Source organism: Lethenteron reissneri, chromosome 50 (genome assembly GCF_015708825.2).
Source record: "Lethenteron reissneri isolate LAM-NWPU_2019-01 chromosome 50, ASM1570882v1, whole genome shotgun sequence".
Classification (NCBI taxonomy): domain Eukaryota; kingdom Metazoa; phylum Chordata; class Hyperoartia; order Petromyzontiformes; family Petromyzontidae; genus Lethenteron; species Lethenteron reissneri.
Genome location: NC_083828.1, coordinates 4,903,139 through 4,929,043, shown reverse-complemented (window position 1 = coordinate 4,929,043; position 25,905 = coordinate 4,903,139). Strand labels below are relative to the sequence as shown.

The window sequence follows — 25,905 nt, the reverse complement described above, 5'->3', positions numbered from 1 at the left end:
ATCGGGCAGTATTTCATTTAATTTTAAATAAATATGAATGTCTGCGGTAAAATTCATTATATGCGCAAAACTATCCCAGGATGTAACCACCCTGTCATAGCCCAAACCATGAATAAAACATCGACCGAGAAGAGTTATGCTACAACACACGCGCAGTGTAAATGTTCAAACAAATCGGTTTTTCTAGGAAGTATCTGCAATAACCCTGTTTGCACGGCCAGTGACCCGCACGGATACATTCCTGAGAATCCTGGAGAAATTCCAGACTCATCTGACCTCTACGTGTGCGTGTGTACGTTGAACTTCTTTCGCGCCGTACGTAGCCCAACCGTGCTAATCGGAGGTGCGAGTGGAAGGACAACAAATGCAAAAAAGTAGTTCTGAAGAAATTGAGTTTCCAATCAAGATTTAAAAGTGCGTAACTCCCACTGGACTTCCTAATAGCGGAAGGAAGAGCGTTCCAGACGGCCACAGAAGCGCGTTTGAAAGCGCGCGATGCCATTGGCCGTCTGCGTTCGATGGCTTTCAGCCAATAGCCGCTCGATTGTGCACGCGCTCTATGGTGACGTCACCCGTCCCCGTGACCAGTGACCATCATCCCTTCTCGCCGTGACGCGTCATGTCCCAAGCCCGCTTAATCCACAAAGACAAATATCCCCCCCACCCACCCTTTATCGCCTTTAACATAATTTTTTTAGGGGGGAGGTAAGTGCTGTTAGGGAGTAGCACATATGGTCAGCACCACGCCCGGCCGCCTTTGTCTTCCCCACAGTGGCAATGTTTACACGCCGCACAAGGTACTCATTGAGGCTGAGTCAACCTAGGGGAGGTCCATGACCGGTTTAGATTATCGTCACTGGTGTTGGTCGTGAGCGGGAATGAAACTCGGGTCGCAGCGCATTAACCGCTGCACTACCGCTCCCCCCCACACACGCGCGCGCACACGTGTCTGCGCACGTACAAAATAACTCGCTTAGCGCGACCCCAGGAGGACGCTGATTCGCTATAGCGCCCTTTGTCCTGGAGACTGTGCACGTGCCGACACACGAGTTGACAAGCCTCTCTCGCCACGCGTGGGTTAATGTCGTCGTGCTATCACCTGGCTGGTGGTCCACATCCGACGGAGTGACGCTTGCGAGCGCGCTGCGTGAAGTGTTGAATATATTTCACGCAGTCGCAATGCGCGAAAGCAATTATTTACAAAGGTCATTTATGTCGCCGAGGGGAATTCCATATGATCCTTAATTAAGTGTGCCAGGCTCTAACCTATTCATTTCGGCAGCTTTGTGAAATGAGTTACAATCGGACGTAACAATGGGGATATTTACACGATCCAACCCCAAAAAAATACGATTTTACGATGTTGTAAGCTTGGTTATTTCAGCATCATTAGTCCCCTCCAATGATGGGGATTATGAATTAGAATCCTGGCTAGGCTCTGTGGATAACCCGCGGATGATGATGATGCATATCATTGCCCCAGGTCACTCTTTGCAAATGAGGCCCGATACTCGGTCTCTTGAGTTTTTCCTCGCCAGGTTCAAATCACATCGTTCCGGGCGACACACGCACAGAGTGTGTTGGGTGGTGTTGCCGTTGCTAGTGGTGAACGAGCACAATCAACAACAACAAAACACAAACTCAACACATTCATCGTCGAAAAAAGGGATGTGTAAAAGACGACGTTTCGTACAACGGCCCTTCTACAGCGCACAAAGACAAAGACCCGCTTCCCGTACAGCCTGAAAAGACTGTTGGGGCGAAGTAGCACCTATGAAGACCAGCACGGACACACGAGGGGGTGGTGGCCAACACCATGCCCAGCCGCCTTTGTCTCCCCATTGGCGATATTTACACATCGCACCAAGTAGTCATTTGAGGCTGAGTCGACCTACACACACACGTGTGTGTGCTCAACATACACACGTGCCGGCCTTCATAGGTGCTACTCACGCACAGCACTTGCCCCAACAGTCTGTTAAAGGCTACACTGGGGATCTTTGTGTGTGTGTGATGTGGAGGGATGTGGATCTCAGTAGGGGGCACAGGTGGTGCATCGGCCAGTCATCTCAGTCAGTCGACCCGTGGCACCACCTGGGTCTGCCCCGTGACCTCCTGCCAGCGGGCGTTTGACACTTCACGTGGCCTCAACGCGCACCCAGCCTGGCACAAGCGCCGTGGTGACGGTCACGGCCACTTAGTGGCGAATTGCGGCAGTTGTCGGTCTCAAGGTCGACTCAGCCTCAAATGAGTACCTGGGCGCGGTGGTGTGTAAACCTCACCACGAGGGAGACAAAGGCGGCCGGGCGTGGTGGTTGGCCACCCCCCCCCCTCGTGTGCCGCGTGCACGGCCTTCGTAGGTGGGTGCCACTCGCTAACGGCACTTGCCCCCAAAATTTCCGTTGAAGACTACACGGGGGACCTTTGTCTTTGCATGTGGCGAGCGTGCGGGGGGGGGGACTCCGGCCCCACCTGCGCCCTCCCCCTCGCTCCCCCCTCCCTCCCCCTCCCGCCCCCCCCCCTCCTGCCCCCCCCCTCCTGCCCCCCCTCCTCCCTCCTGCCCCCCCCCCCTGCTACCACCTCCTGCCCCCCCTCCTGCCCCCCCCCTGCTACCACCTCCTGCCCCCCCCCTCCTGCCCCCCCTCCTCCCTCCTGCCCCCCCCTGCTACCACCTCCTGCCCCCCCTCCTGCCCCCCCTCCTGCCCCCCCTCCTCCCTCCTGCCCCCCCCCCTGCTACCACCTCCTGCCCCCCCTCCTGCCCCCCCTCCTGCCCCCCCCTCCTGCCCCCCCCTCCTGCCCCCCCTCCTCCCTCCTGCCCCCCCCCCCTGCTACCACCTCCTGCCCCCCCTCCTGCCCCCCCTCCTGCCCCCCCCCTCCTGCCCCCCCTCCTCCCTCCTGCCCCCCCCCCCTGCTACCACCTCCTGCCCCCCCTCCTCCCTCCTGCCCCCCCCCTGCTACCACCTCCTGCCCCCCCCTCCTGCTCCACCCCCCTCCTGCCCCCCCTCCCCGCCCACACCTCCACAACGCCGTCACGTGACGCGCGTGCGGAGCCAATGGGCGAGGCGCGTTCGCCTTGTAACGGGCGGCAGCAGCTGTTCGCCGCGAGAGGTTGTGGGAAGAAGCAGCAGCAGCAACAACAACAACGACGCAACAACTTCCACTTTAAAGCCGCCTCGTCGTCAACGAACGTTGAAGAGGTTATTTTTATATTTAATCAAACCTAAGTTTATTGTCGCCGTTGATTAGCGCACGTTACTTTGTCGTCGTTTTAAAACTAAAATAAAACGGAATTCAAGATTCGGTGGCGTTTTTTGTTGGTAAGGGGGAGTAGAGAAGTTGTTGCTCGCGACTTTGAATGTTGACCCTGCGTGTTGTTAATGATTAATTATCGGTTTAACCGCTAATTGTTCTAATTACTGAGTAGTGTGTGTGCACTGCCAACACCGGCGACGATTATCTGAACCGGTCCTGGGCCTCTCCCCCTAGGTCGACTCAGCCTAAAATGAGTTTCCTTTGCGCGGTGTGTTAACGTCGTCAGTGGGAAGACAAAGGCGGCCGGGCGTGGTGCTGGCCACCCACCCCCCTCGTGTGCCGTGTCGGCCTTCATAGGTGCTACTCGCTAACAGCACTTGCCCCAATAGTCTTACAGGCTACACGGGGGACCTTTGTCTTTGTAAATGTGTGGGGAGCGGTGGTGTAGTGGTTAGCGCTATGAGCCACGGCAACCGCAGTTCGATTCCTGCTCACGGCCACCACCACCAGCCCTCTCCCTCTAGGTCGACTCAGCCTCAAATGAGTACCTGGTGCGGTGTGTATAAACATCGCTAGTGGGAAGACAAAGGCGGCCGGGCGTGGTGCTGGCCACCCACCCCCTCCTGTGCCGTGCCGGCCTTCATAGGTGTTCTCTAACAGCACTTGCCCCTACAGTCTGTTACAGGCTACACGGGGGATCTTTATCTTTGTAAATGTGTCAATAAAGTTTAACAAATCTGTTCTCACGCAGGTACCCGATTATAAGACGCACCCCCCCCCCTCACCAACGTTGGCTTTGTACTGCAGTATATACACATGGACACTTCCATTCATTAACGTGTTTTTGTTTTACAGATACGTGTCAATCCACTGCTGGATGAAGGCCTTTCTTCTTCCCCTACTTAGTGTGGATCAGCAGTTTTGTTTCTTGCTGTGGTTGTCCCACCTGATGACGGCTGCTTGTGTTGCGATCGAAACGTCGTGATCTATTCTTTTTCTACCTACGTGACTTTACCGAAAGAACCAAAGAGTATACATATAGGGGATGTGTTTAACCATACTTCACCACGCTGGTCAGTGAGGGTTGGTGAGTAGGAGCGAGTGGGTACAGGGAGCGGGTTCAGATCTCATACGCCACTGATGGTAGCCGGGAGTCGAACCCGTGGCCACTGTGTCTTGTGGGTGGTTATCATTCATTCAAATTTGTCAAAGTTCGTTAGGCCTCAAAGGTTCTTAATAACACCGGGTTCATCAACAGGGTGGTTAAACATCGTGTTGTTTATCTTTCCGCTATCGATAATCGCATGGCATTTTTTATTAGTTCTATATTTTAAAACATCGATTATGGGTGTACAGGTCATATCGTAACAAAGGCCTAAATAGAGAAGGCTGCACAAACGCACAGTATCGCCTCTGATTAACACGGTTGGCTACGTACGGTGCGAAAGAAGTTTAACTTACGTACATAGGGGTCACGCACAGCTGTCCGTTGGAGGGACACAGCTGGACTACAGCAGAGTTGAGTGTTACCTGGGACAGCATGTCGAAATAGGGCACGGGATCAAAGTGATGGATTAACGAGATGGGACGAGAATGGGCCGGAGGCGCTTTCGTGAAAACTGAACTCGATCGTGAAAAGCACCGAAGTCATGCCCCCCCTCACAGAATAACTTTCGTTATCGATGCGTGCTGCATGCTTGTGAGATATGGTTCAGAGACGTGGTGATTCATGGAGAGAATGGAAAAAAATTGAGAAGTGTGCAAAGAAGCAAGGCTAGATGGACTAAATTTTGATTTAAAGCTTTCGTGACTGCAGGGATTCGTCTTCTTGGTTCTTTCGGTAAAGTCACGTCGAAGGGAAATAATAAAATAATAAAAATTAAACAATAAAATTATTCTCACGACGTTTCGGCCACAACGCAAGCAGCCGTCTTCAGGTGAAGAACAGGTCTGTCGGAAAGACAGCGTCTGAATGAATCGCCACATTCAGATGCTGTCTTTCCGACAGACCTGTTCTTCACCTGAGGACGGCTGCTTGCATTGTGGCTGAAACGTCGTGATAATTATTTAATTATGTTTTATTTTTATTATTTCCCTTCTACGTGACTTTACCGAAAGAACCAAGAAGATAGATGGACTGCTTGGAATTACTCAAATAATTCAAACAGTGAATAAAAGTATGTATGTTGAACTTCAAACGTGATTTGCAGCTTTCGTGACAGCAGGAATTACACTTTGGTTCTTTCGATAAAGTCACGTAGAAAGAAAATAAATTAAATAATAGCGTACGACGTTTCGATTGCAACACAAGCAACCGTCATCAGGTAGAACTAAATTTGAGAGAGAGTGTCTCTCTGTGTGTCTGTGTTGTCTCTCTGTGTCTCTCTGTGTGTCTGTTGTGTGTCTCTCTCTGCTTGTGTGTCTCTCTGTGTGTCTATGTTATGTGTCTCTCTCTCTCTGTGTGTGTCTCTGTGTTGTCTCTCTCTGCTTGTGTGTCTGTCTGTGTGTGTCTGTGTTTTGTCTCTCTCAAATTTAGTTCTACCTGATGACGACTGCTTGTGTTGCGATCGAAACGTCGTACTCTATTATTTAATTTATTTTCTTTCTACGTAACTTTACCGAAAGAACCAAAGAGTTTGTTGAACTTCTTTCGCAACGTACGCAGCCAACCGTGCTAATTGGAGGTGCGGAGGGTAGGACAACAAACTAAGAAATGAGTTTTCAATCTAAATTAAAAAGTCCATAGCTCCAGTGGCTTCCTATTATTGGAAGGAAGGGCGTTCCAGACGGACGCAATGGGGATTGCGCAATACACGCTACTGCAGAGCGGTGTTCTTCATTGCAAACTCCTGTGGGCCACTGGCGGCGGCCCCTGGTGGCCTTTAGTGCGGCCCCTGGCGTGCGCCCCCGAATGTGAAAACACCCCATCACAGAGGTCGCAAACGGGTTTTGATTCCTTACCCGTACCCGGCCGCACCAGGGTCGCAAACAGTACCCTACCCGATACCTGGCTACCCGTACCCGATTGCGACCTCTGGGATGAAGCCATGTTGCAGGCGCGGGTGGGTTGATTTTAGGAACTTGAATTGTGAGAAGAGACAAGACGTTGGGAAATGAGTGACAAACGGTGACTCACCAGTGACTCACGGCCTACCCGTACCCGGCCGCACCAGGGACGCAAACGGGTACCCGTACCCGTACCCGGCCGGGTACGGGTAGCCGGGTATTGGGTAGGGTACGGGTATCGGGTACCCGGTTGCGACCTCTGCCCCATCATGCTGTCAAACCCCAATGGTTTCAAATGTGTGGCGGCCCTCACACTGATGATGCCTCATCGTTGAAAGTGCTCTCCCCCCTCCCCCCCCGAAAATCCGTGAAGAGCACTGCTGCAGAGAAACAAGTGATCTCGTCGAGCATTACGTTGCAGCAACGCCGCACGTGCTCACCTTCACAGGCGTTTCTCCTTCCCCGCCCACCAGAAGGGCGATGTCCTGCGGCGGTGGTGGCGGCGGCGATGGCGGCGGCGTCCTGCTGCTCGACTCTGGCGACCCGCTGCTGCGGCTGCAGCGCTCCGAGATGGCGCTGCTGCAAACGACGCAGCAGTGGGCCTGCCGCCGCGTGCAGGCGGAGCGCGACTACGGCGAGGCCCTGATGCAGGCGGGTGCCGTCGTGGGGCACGGCGGGGCTTGCGGAGAGGGTGGCGAGCTGGCGCAGGTGCTACTTGGTTAGGAAGCCAGCAGCACACCTTTGCTGATCTGGTCAAGGAGCGTAAACCATCACCGTGCAAACTCCGGTCATCCTCGCAGCAGCGGCGGCTTTTGGCTGGCCATCGAACAAAGACGGTCACCGAATCGCGCGCTTTCAGATGCGTTGCTGCGGCCGTCTGGAACGCACTTCGGATAGTAGGAAGCCAATGGGAGCTATGCAGTTTTAAATAATCTAGATTGGAAACTAATTTCGTTAGAACTGCTTTTTGCATTTAGTTTGGTGTCCTTCCCACACACCTCCGATTAGAACGGTTGGCTACGTACGGCGCGAAATAAGTTCAACATACATGCATCGTAATAACAATGCACATTCGTAAAGTGGCATATTTCATCCGTAGATCCCAATGTGCCACCGTTGTATGGAAAGCCAGGAAATTAACAGAACGCCCAGAACTAGGCGGGGGGTGGGGGGGTAAAAATCATTTTGAAGAGGTGAGTTTTCAAGATAGACTTGATTAGCGCAAACGACCTATTGATTTTTTGCCAAAGGCAAAGCGCTGTTCCATAGTCTTGGCAAAAAGGCACGATCAGCCCAGCAACAGAGGCTTGACCTCGGGAGTACTTGGAAGGAAATCCGAAGATCCCAGGAAATTTGTTGGAGTGTGAACGCGGATCGGTTCCTGAAAATATTGCGGGGCTAACCCATTGGGAGCGTTATAGGTCAGCAGTAGGAGCTCATAGTGCACGCGATATTTGACTGGTAGCCAGAGGGCAGACAAAGAGAGCAGGTGTGTGATGGTGACGTGCGCTCGTGAAACGGTGTGCGCGTCAGGACTCTGGCAGCTGCATTGTGAGCGAGCTGGAGTCTGTCCAGCACATTACTGGGAATCCTGAAGAGTGATGCGCCATCAGCCATTCCGCGGCTTTGCAGTCATGCCGAGTTCCTTTATTCCTCCGCTATCCAAGACTATCTGCCTCTTTGCTCTCTCACATGCACCTCATAGACAATGGGTGAAAATATTACTTCAATATTACTCTTTTTCCCATTCCGATGACTTACGTGTGCACGTTCACATACGTCATCGGAATGGAATCGGAAGAAAAAATCTAATCAAATAACTTTATCGGTACCGAAGCTCCCACAAGGCCATCCGGGTGGGTGTGTGGCACAGTTTGGTGCCAGCGATCATGCAGTACGGTCATGTCACTACAATCATCTGGGGTGAATAACAGCATCTTTTAAAACAACGGTGCTATGCCACTCTAAATAAAATTAACTCTGAGCCGCGTGCGCGTTCCGAGATTCGGAGATGAACGGGACCCACCCTGCAACTTGCAATCGTCTCGGAATAGGAAACAGTTAAGAGGCAGCTGAAATATATTTTTGAGGTGCTGGAATAAGTTTTCTTAAAAAATGTTCTGACAATTCAACAATGTATATTTTCTACTCTTTATGTTAACCTCTTGTTGTAACAGCTCTCTCGCTGGTTCAGCAGTTCCATTACTGGATTATTTTTTTCTGCCTGAGGACGCCCGCTTGTGTTGCGATCGAAACGTCGTGACTTATATATTTTTTTTATTAACATTTTTCTACCTACGTGACTTTACCGATAGAACCAAAGAGTGTGAATTCCTGCAGTCACGAAAGCTTCAAATCAAGAACATATATTTTAGACAATTGGTCTTCCGTAAATTGACGAGCTCAACGTCGCTCGCCACTAGCAGCGCGGCGTCGAACTCCCGGCGTCGTTTAACTCGGAGCGACGAGAAACCTCATCGCTGAAGGGAACTTACGAGCGCCGCGCCACGCCGCGTGCAACCGGCCCGCAGGTGCTCGCGAGCCTGCTGTCGCAGACGGAGGCACTGGGACAGGCCATGCGGCGCCGCGCGGAGGAGATGAGCTCGGGTCCCATGCGCCGTCTCTCCGAGCTGCTGGGTTCCCAGAGTCGGGCGCACGACGCGTACGCCGGCGCGCGCCGCTCGCTGGAGCGCGAGTTCGAGAAGGTACGGAGCGACGCGGGGGGACGCGGGGGGGGGGAGGCGCGGGGTCGCGATCGCGTGGCGGAGAAACGTTGGCAGATTCACAGTCGTCGCGCTGAGTTCATTGAGTCCGGTGTTCTTCGCTAATTTTCAGAGGGGGGGCCACTTTCGCCGATAAGACATCATCGATTTAAAGCTTTCGTGACTGCAGGGATTCATCTTCTTGGTTCTTTCGGTAAAATCACGTAGAAGGGAAGTAATAAAATAATGACAATAAAACACGTAGAAGGGAAGTAATAAAATAATAAAAATAAAACATAATAAAATTATTATGTTTTATTTTTATTATTACATAATCATTTTATTGTGTTTTATTTTTATTATTTTATTACTTCCCTTCTACGTGACTTTACCGAAAGAACCAAGAAGAAGACATCATCAGCGTGAGGACCGCCAGACCATTTGAAACCACTGGGGTTGGACAGCAGCACGATGATGATGATGATGGCGGGTGTTTTCACACGTGGTGTATTTTTCGGGGGCCGCATGTCAGGGGCCAGACGAAAGGCCAGCAGGGGCCGCCGCCAGCGGCCTGCGGGCCTTGCAATGCGGAACACTGATTTAGTCCGTCGCCATCCCAGCGTAGTTCGCCCCGACTATGTCTGACACGTGGCCCGGCGGGAGCGCGTTGGCCGCTCGTTGGAGAGGTTCGCGGTTAGAGCCCCACGGCCTCCCCGGTTAATGCTGCGGGGATGTATCAACCGTAAAAAAAAATCTGCTGCTTCGCCGTGGACGTCAAAAGGAATCTTGCGACATTGATGGGGAAAATGGTAGGGCTTGTGCGCTGGTGTCGAGGAGAAAATGTAAAAAACTAAAAATTGTACCCGCAATTGACTGGCGAAACATTGCAATTTCGCCCCCTACTGCGAATCTACCGTGCAAAACATAGCGGATTCGTGTCAGCCTCGTGCTATAAGAATACCAAATGTATGAATGATTTGCCGCTTTGATCTTAGTTGCAGTCTTAGCTTAGCCGACGGCGACCCGTGGAAAGTCAACTGGGAGATGCTTAGTTGGGCTCCTTTGCTCAGCTCGCCAACTCTCGCCTTGCAGGTGACCCGCACGGAACTGGAGATGCTGAAGCTGCAGTACAGGCAGCAGGCGGCCGAGCTTAACTGCGCTCGGCAAAAATTGCTGGACGTTTCCTCCAGAGGTCAAAAAGTTCCGCACGATTCACTTCAACACGAAGGTTGGCACGGAAACCTCCCCAGCCAGTGCTCAATTTTTCACCCCAGCCACTCGCTTACAGGCAGTCGGTCGCCTCGTTATCACTCTTCTATCACTACTACCTTGTTTTTTTTTGCTTTAGCGCACTTCACTCGTTGATTGCTTCACCCGTGTTGACTGAATGTTTTGTCCCATCCATTACTGTGTGTTGATCACTCACCCACTCATCTACTCACCCACTGACGCACACACTCAAGCACTCACTGCAGGCTGCAACAACACACTCTCACTCATTCAATCAACCACACTCACCAACTCACTCACCCACTCACCTACTCAATACACTCACAATACGCTCGCTCAACCCACTCACTCATCCACCGCAGGTTACAACACCTTCGCTCTCCGCGTCTCCCCTCGCACTGCTTGACGTGAGAATTCCCAACTCCAACCCCTCGCCCTGACGATCCTCTGACCCCCTGACCGTCCCCGCAGGCCGCGTGGGGGACGGAGAGCTGGAGAGGGCGGAGCGCAAGGTGTCCCGCGCCACGCGCCGCCTGCACTGCGCCCACAACGAGTACGCTCTGGCGGTGCGGGGCGCCCAGCGACACGCTCAGAACCACCGCGACAGCACCCTGCCCTGCCTGCGCGACTCCCTGCAGCTCTCCGCCCACGACAGCCTGCTGCTCCTGTGAGCGCTGTACGCACGCAGACGCACACGCAAAGGCAAAGGTGTCCCCCCCTCCCGTATAGCCTCAACAGATTGTTGGGGCAAGTGCCGTTAGCGAGCAGCGCCTATGAAGGCCGGAACGGCACACGATGGGGTAGGCGTCCAGTACCACGCCCGGCCGCTTTTGTGCTTATTTGAGGCTGAGTAGACCTAGGGGAGGCCCATAACCGATTCAGAATCGAACTCGGATCGCCGGGTTCACAACGCAGTGCGCTAACCCTTGCACTACCGCCTCCCAACATGCGCACGTCTACACGGCTATTCCTCGTGACCACTATGCCCGGCCATGCTGCGTGGCTGTATTGTGCTACTCTGGGGGGTGCCATGCCATGTAATGCTGCATTGTATTTCGTAGCGCTCTGCCGTGTAATGACACGCCATGTAATGCTTTGATATACTATCGTCCAGTGCTATGCCACACTGTGTCGTGGTTTGTCACCGAATGCTATTCTTGGCTTTGTAACGCTATGATTTATTGCATAGTGCGAAGTTATGCAGTGCATTGCTATGCAGTTGCATTGCCTGGGAGTGGAGTGTTGTGTCGGGGGTCGCCAACCTGCGGCTCTGGTGGAGCCATATGCGGCTCTTGACGGGCCGCTTCGTGATGTTATTTGTGAAGGGCCTCACCGGCTCGTATGCACCGCACGGTGCATTTGTCGGCTTTTGATCTCCATTGGTACCTCATTTGCCAGTAAAAAATATGATAATTGGTTTTTTACCCTTTTATCTGGCAACAAAACTGACACCTTTTTTTACAAGGAGTCATGTTTGCATAGACCACAATACCTGCAGTCATAATGCAAACAAAAAACATAACTCTGATAATGTACACTGTCCTTGAAGTTGATTGGTCCACACCCGAGACAGCTTTCCTTAGAGCCTAGTCTCACATGGGTTGGACCAGATGACGCCAAAAGGCGCACAACTCAAAGACAATGCACCATCAGAGTATGAGAGTTCGGGGTAAGCATTTACACCATTGGTACCTCATATTTTTTACTGTTCAGTTTTTTGTTTGATCGAATTCGAAACAAATGGCTCATCTTGTTATTGTGGTCGCCGACGCCTGTGCCATGCCCTACTATGCTGTGCTAGTCTTTACCCCGTTTGCGCTGTGAATGCATGGTCGAGAGAAATTGGTGGGGGAAAAAATGTAAGAGGAGAGATTTATTTACATGGCTATTAAAAGTCGATTACTTTATATCCCCACTTATTTCAAGCAGTTAGCACTTGATTGCTGCTGGACACATGAAGTAATTGGAACCGCTAAAGTCCTGTCACCTCGGATGGTACCGACAAGTGAAACATCTGGTCTGGATGCATATGCTATATAGTATCCCATACGAAGTCCTTATTTAGAATATTAGCAGTAAGCACTCATTTAACGCGGTAGATGCGTTCCTGAAAAGCGCCGTGATAAGACAAAAACGTGTTCGGCGAAAACCATTTCCCCATAAATAACGATCAAGTCTGGCGAGATACGATGTACTACTACTACACGCGCACAGTGAGATGGCGGGACAAATAACCGAGGGTACGACGCCGCATTGCTCTATCATTCCGCTTACTCTATCGTACCGATCAGCTGCGCAGCTCAAGAAAGTAGTTTGTCGTGGGCACGTTCTGCGTTGTAAACGGTGCGCGTTATGTGTTGTAACAATGCGCGTTACCCGTTGTAACGGTGCCCGTTCCACGTTGTAAACGGTGCGCGTTACGCGTTGTAACAATGCGCGTTACCCGTTGTAACGGTGCCGTTCCGCGTTGTAACGGTGCCGTTCCACGTTGTGCAAAAAATGTTCCCTCATGGAAGAACCGCGTTGTGGCGCGAACATCGCGCGTTAAGCGAGGACTTACCGTACACTTTCCCCCGCTGAACTGCCGTGCACTATTATGCCCTGCCATGCTGTACCCCGCTGTGTGCTGCTATGCACTAAGTCCCGCCGTGCCGCGCCACGCAGGAAGGAGGTGCTGCTGGCACTGCTGGAGGCGAGCGTCTCCGCGCAGGACGACGTCGCCGCCGCTCACAGGGAGATGCGCGCCGTGGTGATGGCACTGGAGCCCAAGGACCGGCTTGACCAGGGTCCACGCCTGCACAGGTGGGGGGCACGAGGCTCACGGCTCGGGGCGCGTAGCAGAGGGCATGCGGCGCGGGGCTCCGGGTAAGGGTTGCAGGCATTTGGCATGGGGCATGGGTTACTGGGCATGGGGCATGGGTTACTGGGCATGGGTTACTGGGCATGGGGCATGGGTTACTGGGCATGGGTTACTGGGCATGGGTTACAGGGCAAAGGTTACGAGGCATAGGGCACGGGGCATGGGTCACTGGGTATGGAGCTCGGCATTCAAGACTCGGGGCATGAGGCTCATGGCTTTTAGCACAGAGCTTGGTGCACGGGGCAACCCTGATAACGGGGTGTCTACCCTCTGAGCCACGCGATGGCAGTTCCACGCAGCAGTGGGGTTGACGTGTCTGTGCGGCACCTGTGTGTGTATGTGTAAGGCACGGGAGCCCACTGACGGTGAACTTTGACCTGTCCCTCCCGGCGGAGCAGGAGGGCCTGCAGCCCGAGCAGCTGGTATGCACGCCCCACACGGCGGACGGCCTTCAGCACCGGTGAGTAGTCCACCTCTTGGTCGGCTCAGCCTTGAAAGTTTGTCGGGCATACAGCTCGCGACACGGCTCTTCGGGGCGCGGTGAGGGGGCCCAGCGGTCGTTGCAAAAGGTTCGCCGTTCGAATCCGCCAGGCAGTCCTGGTCAATACCGCGCTTGCGTCAACCGTTAAATACACGTCGTCCAATTCACAGTGGACGTTAAAGATCTCGTGATGTCATTTGGGGCAGCGTAGGAGGGGCGAGCGGCTAACTCTGTGATGTCACGGCCATCGCTGGCGTGGTTGAACTGCGGCCCAGTTGGTCCACTTTTGGGCGGACGAACCACTGGTAGCCAGCGCGCTTTTACGGCAGATCCTCCGATTGTCTCGGTCTCCTTGCCAACGGATCCAGGTTCTGTCCTGATTAAGAATTGTGTGCGGAAACTGGCGTGCAACAGTGTCCTCGTGTTAATCTGCGTCCTCCATGGAAAAGGAAATGTTAAAAGATATTTGGTTCCCGGATTGGCCGCATCAGCCACCTGCGTACGCACAAACCCTGACAATCATTGCTGTCCACGGAGGACCACCACACTCGACCTCAAGGGACCCCAGATGATGGTGAAGGCCATGGACTGGGGCCACGTATGTAATGGGTTCCGGAGACACTTCTTGAAGGGCACGTCTTTATTTCCACACACCACGTATTTATACACTGATTTCCCAGCCTATTCACGTATGTCTCCTACACAGCTTATCTACGTAGCATGCCTAGCCTCGTCTACATTCTCAGGTCCTCCGGCTATGATTACCCTAGGGGAGGCTACCTGACCCGACCCAGCCAAGGTGCGAGTCTAGACCACTGGCTTCCTCGCACCTCGCCCTTACAAGGGCGTCGGGCCGTGAGTCCCAGAGTCCCACCACTGGCCCGCACAGCGCCCCCGGCCCTTACAAGGACGTCGGGCCGGGAGTCCCAGAGTCCCACCACTGGCCCGCATAGCGCCCCCCGGCCCTTACAAGGCCGTCAGGCCGGGAGTCCCAGAGTCCCACCACTGGCCCGCACAGCGCCCCGGCCCTTACAAGGATGTCGTGCCGGGAGTCCCAGAGTCCCACCACTGGCCCGCACAGCGCCCCGGCCTTTACAAGGATGTCGTGCCGGGAGTCCCAGAGTCCCACCACTGGCCCGCACAGCGTCCCAGCCCTTACAAGGACGTCAAGCCGGGAGTCCCAGAGTCCCACCACTGGCCCGCACAGCGTCCCAGCCCTTACAAGGACGTCGGGCCGGGAGTCCCAGAGTCCCACCACTGGCCCGCATAGCGCCCCCCGGCCCTTACAAGGACGTCGGGCCGGGAGTCCCAGGGTCCCACCACTGGCCCGCACAGCGTCCCAGCCCTTACAAGGCCGTCAAGCCGGGAGTCCCAGAGTCCCACCACTGGCCCGCACAGCCCCCCGGCCCTTACAAGGGCGTCGAGCCGGGAGTCCCAGAGTCCCACCACTGGCCCGCACAGCCCCCCGGCCCTTACAAGGGCGTCGAGCCGGGAGTCCCAGAGTCCCACCACTGGCCCGCACAGCGCCCCCGGCCCTTACAAGGGCGTCGAGCCGGGAGTCCCAGAGTCCCACCACTGGCCCGCACAGCGCCCCCGGCCCTTACAAGGGCGTCGAGCCGAGAGTCCCAGAGTCTCACCACTGGCCCGCACAGCGCCCCGGCCCTTACAAGGGCGTCGAGCCGGGAGTCCCAGAGTCCCACCACTGGCCCGCACAGCCCCCCGGCCCTTACAAGGACAGCGGGGCATTTTGGTCCAGGGTACTAGGCTGACCGATCTACTTGCTTCGGTCTCCAACTGGACATGAGCTACTGGGGAGGGGTCCCCCTTGATGCACCTTTCCATCGAGGGGCGGGGCTGCATGGGATCCTGGAACCCCCGCAGCCCCTCCCCCTCTTGGGCTGGGCAATGCAGCCCCTCCCCTGGCGGTACGAGGTACCGCCCTTGATGGGCCCTGTCCACCGTTGCAGATAAGTGCAGCCCATCTACGGTGCTACACGTATAATAGGATTTACGGGGCGAGAGGGCCGAGGATGAGAGGGATGTGACCCTAATGTAGTTATTGCTTGATTGTGTCTGCAGCTTGCAAGAGATTACCGACGACCTGCACAAGATGAGGGCTGTTCTGTCGCATCACAAAGAGAAGATGCGCGGATTGGAATGCGAGGTCGTGGAAATGGCAGCGTCGCAGAATTGCCGAACCTCGTGAGTGTGCGGAGGAGAAGGTTCAGTACCGAATGCGATCACACAAGTACAACCCCAATGTGTGTTCACATATAGCAGCGTCTAAATGTGGCCACATCTCAAGCCGCTGTGAAGACACAGTGCGCTTGATGATGTTGGAGAGAGTGAGATACCGCCGACTCACGACACTTGAGAACTTGGTTTAATCACAAATCGGTCTACGTGAGTCTCTGGATCTCTGTATGAGTCACTGGTCACCCCGTAGACTTGAGAACCCGGCGTAATCACAGGCGGTCGCCCGGATTTCAAACCAGGATTTCAGTGGTGGCGGCTCAGCACTTTATGGGTGGTTAAAACGCAGCAAGTTGGCAGAGTGGGGAGCTTGGGTGGTGCATCTGCCAGTCATCTCAGTCAATCAACCCATGGCTCCTGCGTCTGTCCTGTGACCTCCTGCCAGCGACACTTCACGCGGCTTCTGAACGAGCCTAGCCTGACACGAGCGCCGTGGCGATGTCACCGCCGCCTTGTGGCGAACGGCTGCCGTTGTGTTTTTTTTTTTTGCGATGCGTGAGCCCCGACAGCGTCACGCTGCTCGGAAAGAAGCACGAGTTGCAGGCGCTGTGGCTGCGCAAGTACGAGCTGCAGGGCGCCGAGATGCAACTCTCGGCGCAGAAGGAGATGCTGGAGCAAGCGCTGGCTGGGATGGGCGACGTGGACCCCACGTGCGCCACCTTCACTCTGCCCCCTCTCGCCGCCGACAACGACAAGAAGAGCCCGGTGGTAAAGCGCTGCGGGTCCCCTCTTGTGTGTCCATCGCGAATCTTACGCGAGAAGAAGTACGGAGCGCGTGTATATATTGTGCACGATCGCGAAGCGAGTTTTAACTCGGGCGTAGTTATGTTAACCGATTAGGACTGACAACGTTGGTCCTAGTTTGACGTTGTACTGTGATTCATGAGCAGTTCCCCGCTCCCTGGCCTTTACCAATCCACCCTGACCAGCACGGTGAAGTGTTATCAAATACCGCATTCTCCAAAATATAAACGATGCACTTTTTCCCCGCCTCACATTTAAAAGAAAAAGCTGGGAGTTGTGTGTGTTTGTGACCAGATTTGTATAACTTCATTGACACCAGGCACAGGTTTCTTTGGGTGCATCTTACTTTCTAGAGCATCTCACAATCAAGAAAATACAGTGACGCCTCCTCCACCATGATCCTCATCCGCACTGACCAACGGGGCGAAGTATGGTCAAACAACCCCCCTGATTGACACGACACAGGGGGAAGGCCGTCGTCCAATAGTAGATGGACAACAGAGTGTGCACGTGTGCGTGTTGGTGTCTCTGATGCTCTCGTGTCTCCTCCCGTGTCTCTGACGTGAACACGTCTCCCCCCGTGTCTCTGACGCGGTCACGTCTCCTCCCGTGTCTCTGACGCGGTCATGTCTCCCCCCGTGTCTCTGACACGGTCACATCTCCCTACATGTCTCTGACGCTGTCGTGTCTCCCCCCATGTCTCTGACACGGTCACGTCTCCCTCCGTGCATCCGCCGCCGCTGCGCAGCCCGCGTGGAGCTCCGCGCGGCCTCTGGCGCAGCAGGACTGGTTCCACGGCTCCATCTCCCGCCTGGAGGCCCAGGAGCTGCTGATGGGCGAGGGCAGTTTCCTGGTTCGCGAGAGCCACGGGAAGCCGGGGCAGTTTGCGCTGTCGGTTTGCAGCGGCGGCGCCTGTCGCCACTTCATCATCCAGACCGTGGAGGCAAGCGCGACATCGGGGCCCCCCGCCACGGCAATGTGGAATTTCCAACATCGGTGGATGGGAACCAGAGGCGCACCCCACCCCCCCCCCCCGCCCCCCATTGCTCGTTTCATCAGAGAGACTGATTCATGCACGGTGGCACCATCATTGTTATGGTCAGCCATGATCTATTGACTGCCGGATGAAGACTTTCCCATTACTTGTGCCATAACGGCACACTTTTCTGTAACTTTCATCATCACCATCACGATAGGCCGTAGGTCTCCACTGGACATGTTTTCATTTGTTTCCACTTTAAAGCCTTTGTCATTAACAGAGCTTCAAGTTTGTCTAGGACAGCCTCACCCTTGAGGTATCTCCTAGATAAGAGCCCGTTTGTTGGTTGAGTCTTGCGTTAAACAGCAGCAATGCCATTTGGAGTTTAAGTAATAACTGCAAATGTGGCACCGCCCAGATCTTGGGTTCGAATTGAGGCAATAGTGTGGCTTTAAACTGATGGTCTCTGGGAGTTCACCAATGAAATGCACAAGAGAAAATCACAGTAAATTTTGGTTCTGCAGCCCTGAAAATGTGTAATATATCTGTACGATTGTCACGTGATGGGCAATACTTTTTTTATGACAGATCGGGTGGGAAAGTGCTGTGCCATCGACTGCGGTGGCGCCAATGTCACTTGAAGTGATCACACAGGCAGCTCTGTGATATCCACTTCCGTGGGCTGTCCTCTAACATGAAGGGCCGTGCTGCTGTGCTAGAGATCCGACTGATATTCGCCCTCTCATCGCATGACACCGATAGCACAACTGGGATAAATCTTGTAGAAAAAATAAAGACATCCGCTCACAAATGATGTGATCTATGGTCGGTGGGTGCAACAAGAAATGTGTCGGTTTACTTGGTTACCCGCCTGCCGATCGCAATACTTGCCGACTTGCCTACCTACCCACATACCGACATAATTAAATTATAAAAAAAAATTGCAGTAAAACAATCCATATTTTTTTTGGGGGTTAGGCCACATGGTATGCAGTTGTATGCTACCAGTCATTGTTAAATTTAGTCACGAAAAGTCTCAAGCCACTTAAAGGAGCTTTAATAATTAAAAATTGTCATCAGTGCATTGGGCACGGTCTGATTAATACCTTTGTGAACTTGGCAGTCTGGTCGGTTGGTAGCGGGTTGACGACGAAAACTTTTGGTGTTTAAATAAATATTGTTTTGTTATTTCCCCGCAGAACCTGTATCGCTTCGAGGGCAAAACGTTCCCCACGATTCCAGGGCTTATGGAGCACTACCTGTGCACCCGGCAGCCCATCACCAAAAAGTCGGGCGTCATCCTCGGACACCCGTGCCTGAAGGCAAGGATGCCGGCCACGTGTGTGTTATATAATAGGATCATTATTATTATGATGTTGTATTCCCCTGATAATAAACAGGGTGGTCTAAATGCAAGGCTCAGTTATATTGAAATAACCCTTGTGAGTGAAATGAAAACCCAACAACAACAAACAACAGCCGCTGTTTGTCACTATGCGGCGGTGATGTCACCACAGCGCTTGTGCCAGGCTGGGTGCACCTCTTGTGCCATCCGTCATAGGTGTTCGTTAACAGCACTTGTCCCAACAGCTTGTTAAGGCTATACAGGGGATATTTGTCTTTGCACCTTGAGCCACGTGAGGTGTCAAAAACGCGCTGACAGGTCCCTGGACAGACCCAGGTGTTATGGCTTGACTCACTGAGATGACTGGCAGAAGCACCACCTGTGCTCCCTACTTTGCCAACTTGAAAAGCCAGGGCACCCATAACACAGACACCTCCTCCGCATCTTGCAACAGACGCTGCTGCCTGTACAAACATTGCGTGAATTTAAACAAAAACCGAAGTGTGACTTACAACGAAAAGTGCATGCAAATCGTCCAGATCGCACGTACCTTAATAAGTATTACCAGAATACAGTAGATCAGTGTTCTGCACTAATTTTCAGAGGGGGGGGGGGGGGTGAATTTGCGCCGATAAGACATTAGTGTGAGGACCGCCACACATTTGAAACCATTGGGGCTTGACAACATGGTCTGGGTGTTTTCACATGTTGCGTGTTGATTATAGTTTTTTTACCCTTCTATCTGGCAACAAAACTGACACCTTTTTTACGAGGAGTCATGTTTGCATAGACCACAATACCTGCAGTCATAATGGCCGGGTAGAGTACGGGTACGGCCGGGTACGGGTACCCGTTTGCGACCCTGGTGCGGCCGGGTACGGGTAAGGAATCAAAACCCGTTTGCGACCTCTGAAACACACCCACCGTCTCTGTACGGCGCGTTGAGACGCGGTGGCATTCAGACGCCGCTGTATAAATCCACACTGCGATTGTAAATCGATTTTAAGTCGATGGATCGATGCATCGGTAGACGGCTGATCGTTACTCTACCCCCCCCCCACACCCCTGGTCCCTGACAAAACGAGGGGGAATGATGCTTCACCCCGCGCAGGATAAGTGGCTGCTGGAGCACGATGATATCATCCTGGGAGAGAAGCTGGGCAAGGTGAGCGGTTTGCTGTCCACGCGTCGTCCCGCACATGGGGAGCGGTGGCGCAGCGGTTAGCGCGCTTTTGCTATGAACCCGGCGACCCGAGTACAATTCCCCACTCACGGTCAACACCGGTGACGATTGTCTGAACCGGTTCCGGGCTTCCCCTAGGTCAACTTAGCCTCAAATGAGTACCTGTTGCGGTGTGTAAACATTGCCACTGGGGAGATGAGGACGGCAGGGCGTGGTGCTAGCCTCCCAACCCCTCGTGTGCCGTGCCGGCCTTCATAGGTGCTCGCAAGTAGCACTTGCCCCAACAGTTTGTTCAAGGCTATACGAGGGATCTTTGGATAATCCTTGAGGGTTGATGGTGATCTACAGCTCCAGAAAGGCTCAGCACCACTGGTTTATCGAATAATATATAATGTAGATATAGAGTGGATCACATCATCTCCTTGGCCTGTCTATGTATGTGCTACGAAGAAGGTCCATTGCCCGAAACGTCACCCATTATACATTTTTCCTTTTAAGGCCACGGTGTTATTGACGAATGTTGCGTTTCTTCGATAATTGTGCTTGTGCACGACTGCCAACGCAACATCAGCTGCTGCAGCAGCAGCAACATAACCAAGTAATCCGTTTATGGAATGAAACGCTGTCCTCGAAAGTGTTTAATTATCAGCATGGGTGTCGCAAGTTCCGGCGAGCCACAGACGTGCACGTGACCCCGCAGGGAAACTTCGGAGAGGTGTACGCCGGTCGCCTGAAGGCCTCAGGGGTCCACGTGGCCGTCAAGGCGTGCCATGAGAACCTGTCGCAGGACCTCAAGAACCGGTTCCTCATGGAGGCCAGGTGAGGACCGACGGTGCGTGGCAGAGAGACGGAGTGCGCGCACGCGGGCAAGGGGCTAAGGGATGTAGTCCATTGTGGTGAAAAGGAGGGCAGTTAGCGGCCTCGGCAATGCGTAGTTATTTCTCTTTGGTCCCCTCGGATGTGCAGTGCGCTTGGTCCGTCATCAATCCATCATCCTTGATCCGTCGATCAGCAACATCAATTCATCGAATCAACCATAATGAAATGTCCATCGACCCATCATAATCATCGATCTTCGCCATTGTCCCGAGGCTGTGGTATGAATTGTAAATTTAACACGTAGGCTTTCACAACCAATATTATTCATAATCAACGTTTTTGGGTTTAGATCGCGTTATTTATAAATGTGTCGTAACCCTCCACCACCCGACACGGCCAAACAGTAAAAAAGTGTCACGTTGACAAAAGACAAATAGGTCACTGCAGAACCTCACCATTCTGGCGAATTGCCCGATGATGCTGGATGCAATTACCAGCGAAACGTCGTACTAAAAAATTGTAAATGTTGTGGTTTCACGCTTCAACACACCGGTGGGCTAAAGCAGTGAACTATTTGTCTTTTGTCAACGTGACACTTTTTTACTGATTGGCCGTGTCGGGTGGTGGAGGGTTACGACACATTTATAAATAACGCGATCTAAACCCAAAAATGTTGATTATGAATGAATTGTAAATGTTGAGCGCGCGCTCGCCTAACGCGTGGAGGTTGCCGTCGTGCGGTGCAGGATCCTGAAGCGGTACAACCACCCCAACGTCGTGCGACTCATCGGCGTGTGCACACGGAGGACTCCCATCTACATCGTCATGGAACTCGTGAGAGGCAGGTGGCGGCATTCAGAGAGGAGCGTCCCCACACGCTCCACCTCCTCGCCCCGGACGTTATCCACAGCAGCCACGTCGGAGACCCGGAGACGGCCGGGGTATCGTGCGTAGGCCCTGGGAGCGTTGTACCCGATGACCAGAGTTCGGTTCCCCACTCAAAGTCAACACCGGTGACGATTATCTGAACCGGACCCGTGGTGCTGGCCACCCCCACCCCCTCGCGTGCCGTGCTGGCCTTCATAGGTGCTCGCTAACGGCGCTTTCCCCAACAGTCTGTTGAGGCTATACGGTATGAGCGTCTCCCTCTGTGGTCTACAGTGGCCGTCTTGGGTGAGTTGTGCTCATCTCATGTTTACATCCCTGAGCCAGTGTCGGAAAAACACCGCGCCACTCGGACGGGTTCTTTCGTTCTCGCGTCTGCAACGACAGCGATGACCGGACGTGAATGTGTGTGCGCACAGGTGGAGATTTCCTGACGTTTTTGCGGAAGGAGGGCAGTCGGCTGTCCGTACCACAGCTGCTGAATTACAGCGAGCAGGCAGCTGCAGGAATGGCTTACCTGGAAAGCCACAACTGCATACACAGGTGTGTATTGTTGTCTAGACAGGAGGCTGGTAAGGGAATGTTCGAAACTAAAACTGAACTATTTTTAGTTTACCAGGTAAGGTCCCCGCGCCTGGTATGCAGGAGGTCGTGGGGTCGATTCAGACCCTGACGCTTATTGCTTTGGGGTTTGCATGTTCTCCCCGTGGTCACGTGGATTTTTCTCCGGTTTTTCCCTCCACATTTAGAAACATGCCTATAGAGTGTTTGGCTGCTATAAATTTCCACATCATAAGCCACTTGGTTGAGCTATAATTTGTGGTCAGGTCGCTTCTGAAAAAGAGCGATATAGCTCAGTGGGCCTCGCCTGGTCAAATAAAAATAGTTTCAGTTTGATTTTCGATTTAAAGCTTTCGTGACTGCAGGGATTCATCTTGGTTCTTTCGGTAAAGTCACGTAGAAGGGAAATAATAAAATAATAATAAAACATTAAATAATCCTCAGGACGGCTGCTTGCGTTGTAGCGGAAATGTCGTGAGAATTATTTTATTATGTTTATTTTTTTTATTTTATTATTTCCCTTCTACGTGACTTTACCGAAAGAACCAAGAAGAGTTTCAGTTTGGTTTATATCGGAGCTGGTGCTGCGGCAGTAAGCGCCATTTGTGGTGTGTTGTGTGGCGGGGCGGGGGGGGCGGCTGCGTCATGGTGACAGGGACTTGGCTGCCAGGAACTGCTTGGTAGGCGAGGGCAGCGTGCTGAAGATCAGCGACTTCGGCATGTCCCGGCATCAGGCGGACGGTGTCTATTTGGCGTCAGGCGTCATGAGACAAATCCCCATCAAGTGGACGGCGCCGGAGGCGCTGCATTACGGTACCAGCGCCATCATCAGCAAACGAATGGACGGGCGTTTTTCCGTCTTTTACGAATGTTTTTTACATGTCCACGTGTCCTCATCCTGTGATTTAACCCCCGGTGTGAAGGCACATACACGACCATGAGCGACGTGTGGAGCTACGGCATTCTGCTGTGGGAAATCTTCAGCCTGGGCAGCTCCCCATACCCGGGCTGGTCCAACAAGATGGCGTGCGAGCAGGTGGCCAGCGGTGAGTGGAGGCGCAGTGGTTAGCGCACTGTGCTACGAACCCGAAAACCAGAGCTCCATTTACTCTTACGGCCACTATTGGTGACGAATACCCGAAACCGACTGTCCTCCCGCGATTTAAAGCTTTCGTGACTGCAGGGATTCATCTTCTTGGTTCTTTCGGTAAAGTCACGTAGAAGGGAAATAATAAAATAATAAAAATAAAACATAATTAAATACTACCCCTATCCCCTCCCTTTGATGCTGCTAATCCTGCATAATGCACGGGCATAATATGACTTTGAAACCCCCCGCCAACCTCCTACGCATTTCACAAGTACAGTAGTACTAATCACATACCTGCATTTCCCATAAATATGCTAAATTCCTCTTGATATGCAAATTATTTTGTCAAGGCGCCCTTCCCCCCTTCCAACTCAGCTTAAATATATGCTCCAAGCGTGGTGGTGTTTCATTCAGACGCTGTCTCCCCGACAGACCTGGTTTTATTATTTTATTATTTCCCTTCTACGTGACTTTTATTTTATTATTTCCCTTCTACATGACTTTACCGAAAGAACCAAGAAGATGTCCTCCCGCGCTTGATGATTTATAATTGATGATTTTGACGATGGATTGATGATGATGATGATGACGACGACGATGCTCCTCGGCACACTGCAGGCTATCGGATGCCACCCCCAGCAGTCTGCCCGAACGGCATCTACAGCCTCATGCTGCGGTGCTGGGAGTTCCACGCGGAGCAGCGGCCCACGTTCACGGAGCTGCACCGCGAGCTCTCGCTCATCAACCGCAAACACCACCAACACCACCATCCACAACACCAGCAACAGCAGCATCCATACCAATAGCAGCAGCAGAAAGTGTAACAGCACCAATATCAATAATCACCTGCAGTATTTCCAATACGAGCAGCAGCACAGGCGCCAGCGTCAGCAGTACTAACAACATCGGCACCCGCAGCACAGTATAGTGCCTAAGTCAGTTCTCTAAGCAGCAACGGCATTCAGTTTTTAAACAGATCCTCACGTTTCACATGAAGAATAATGCACATTTACCACACCAGATAGCGACAACATTCGAGAAGTGGTTGGGAGTTTATAATAGCCATGTTGGGGGCAGCACCACTGAGTTCCTGGGATCAAGTCTGGAATTAGACCACCTGTGTAATGAAACTAATTCGTCAGGTTTAGGGAGGCAGTGATCTCAGCCTGGTCACCGATGATTGTACGAAAAAAGGTATGGGCACACTGGCAGACAATTTGAGATTAATGTGTTTTTTTAGTCCTGTGTAATCCACTAATTCAGTCTCTGAATCTCTGTCAAAATAAAGTTAAGGCATGTGAGCTGTGAGTTATTATAATGGGCATAGCTGTATTGTTACTGAGGGGGCCTATTTATACAATGGCTTATCTATTCACTGGAGCAGTAATTGTATGGGCATACATTTAGCACTAAACATACATTTTAATTTTTATTGTATATTTGAGATTATACTATTTATCCCCGTTTTGATGCAGATTTTATTTTTAATAAAATCAAACTGGAAAATATAGGCCGAGTTAAATATTTTATTCGGTTTGGTGTTTTGGCGATACGTTTTGGTTCATGTGTAGATATAACTGCTCAACCAAAGTTATAAATGCTCTGTTACCTGCATTGTCTTTGTTCGCTTTTTGGCGTTCTTTGGTCTGACACTGTTGGTGTAGGTCACTTTCAAAGACAATGCATATATTTCGGTTGCACGTCGTATGGACTTGACAACTCCTGTACAAGAATACATGGTAAACCGTGTGGGTTGTTGACACGGTATGAATCTCAACTTTCATCCCACAGAGTCCCATCATGAGCAAGAAACAGAGACACATTTTTCGATTTAAAGCTTTCGTGACTGCAGGGATTCATCTTCTTGGTTCTTTCGGTAAAGTCACGTAGATGGGAGAAAATAATAAAAAGAAAACATAATAAACTAATATTTAATTATTATGTTTAATTAATAAACTTATTTTATTATCTCCCTTCTACGTGACTACCGAAAGAACCAAGAAAATACATATATTATCTGAGCATATATTTGTTTGCATGTTCTACCACAATAACGTGTGGTTAATGCAGACTTGATTCCTATTTGGTGTTTGAACAACCTAACACCTGTTTCATTACCAAAAAGGGTAAGAACCTATTTTATTCTTCAGGCCAATTTGGCTGCATCAGTCTCAAGTAAGGGCACCGCAACTTAAATAACAAGAAGGGCCATTTTTTCGAATTTGGTCAAAATAAAAATGAAAACAAAAAACATGTCAATATTTCAATAGCCGCAATGCACTTGTGTGGTGAACACGAGATGGGGTGGTCCAATCGTAAATAACGTCACGAAGCAGTGATTCAAAGAGCGACAGCCTGGACTGAATGTCCACGTGGTTTGCTGCCCTCTGGCGGTAACAGCGGACCGTGCCACCGCTTTTCTCTCTTAGTAGAGGCAAATTTAAATGTCGCTGGTAAATGACGCTTAAAATCACGATTTATTTAGGGCTGGGTTTAACGCAACAAAAGCAACTAT

The 25,905-nt window shown here is 52.2% G+C and overlaps 1 protein-coding gene across 7 annotated transcripts; it reads left to right on the top strand.

The window, feature by feature from the left end:
* The first annotated feature begins 3,087 nt into the window (after positions 1 to 3,087).
* Positions 3,088 to 24,898, top strand: LOC133355001 (tyrosine-protein kinase Fer-like). Of its 7 annotated transcripts, none has more exons than XM_061572258.1 (18): positions 3,088 to 3,197; positions 6,732 to 6,909; positions 8,790 to 8,963; positions 10,053 to 10,188; positions 10,662 to 10,857; positions 12,855 to 12,992; positions 13,397 to 13,510; positions 15,611 to 15,733; positions 16,285 to 16,492; positions 17,277 to 17,471; positions 18,707 to 18,829; positions 19,964 to 20,017; positions 20,736 to 20,854; positions 21,601 to 21,695; positions 22,159 to 22,282; positions 22,956 to 23,113; positions 23,224 to 23,346; positions 24,009 to 24,898. In XM_061572258.1, the coding sequence occupies exons 2-18, from the start codon at positions 6,739 to 6,741 to the stop codon at positions 24,194 to 24,196; spliced, it is 2,439 nt and encodes an 812-aa protein (XP_061428242.1). In that variant the 5' UTR covers positions 3,088 to 3,197; positions 6,732 to 6,738; the 3' UTR covers positions 24,197 to 24,898. The 7 variants fall into 7 exon arrangements, with proteins under 7 accessions (XP_061428242.1, XP_061428240.1, XP_061428238.1 ...); XM_061572256.1 differs by having other exon boundaries at positions 6,732 to 6,966; positions 10,053 to 10,152; XM_061572254.1 differs by having other exon boundaries at positions 6,732 to 6,966; positions 16,294 to 16,492.
* The last annotated feature ends 1,007 nt before the right edge of the window (positions 24,899 to 25,905 follow it).

What these genes read in the sequence shown, in the direction of transcription:
- LOC133355001 (XM_061572251.1), top strand. Translation starts at nt 6,739, where the DNA reads ATGTCCTGCGGCGGTGGTGGCGGCGGCGATGGCGGCGGCGTCCTGCTG. An exon ending in TCGCAGAATTGCCGAACCTC is followed by an intron (nt 15,734 to 16,284) that starts GTGAGTGTGCGG and finishes GCGATGCGTGAG; the next exon opens with CCCCGACAGCGTCACGCTGC. An exon ending in ACGACAAGAAGAGCCCGGTG is followed by an intron (nt 16,493 to 17,276) that starts GTAAAGCGCTGC and finishes GCCGCTGCGCAG; the next exon opens with CCCGCGTGGAGCTCCGCGCG.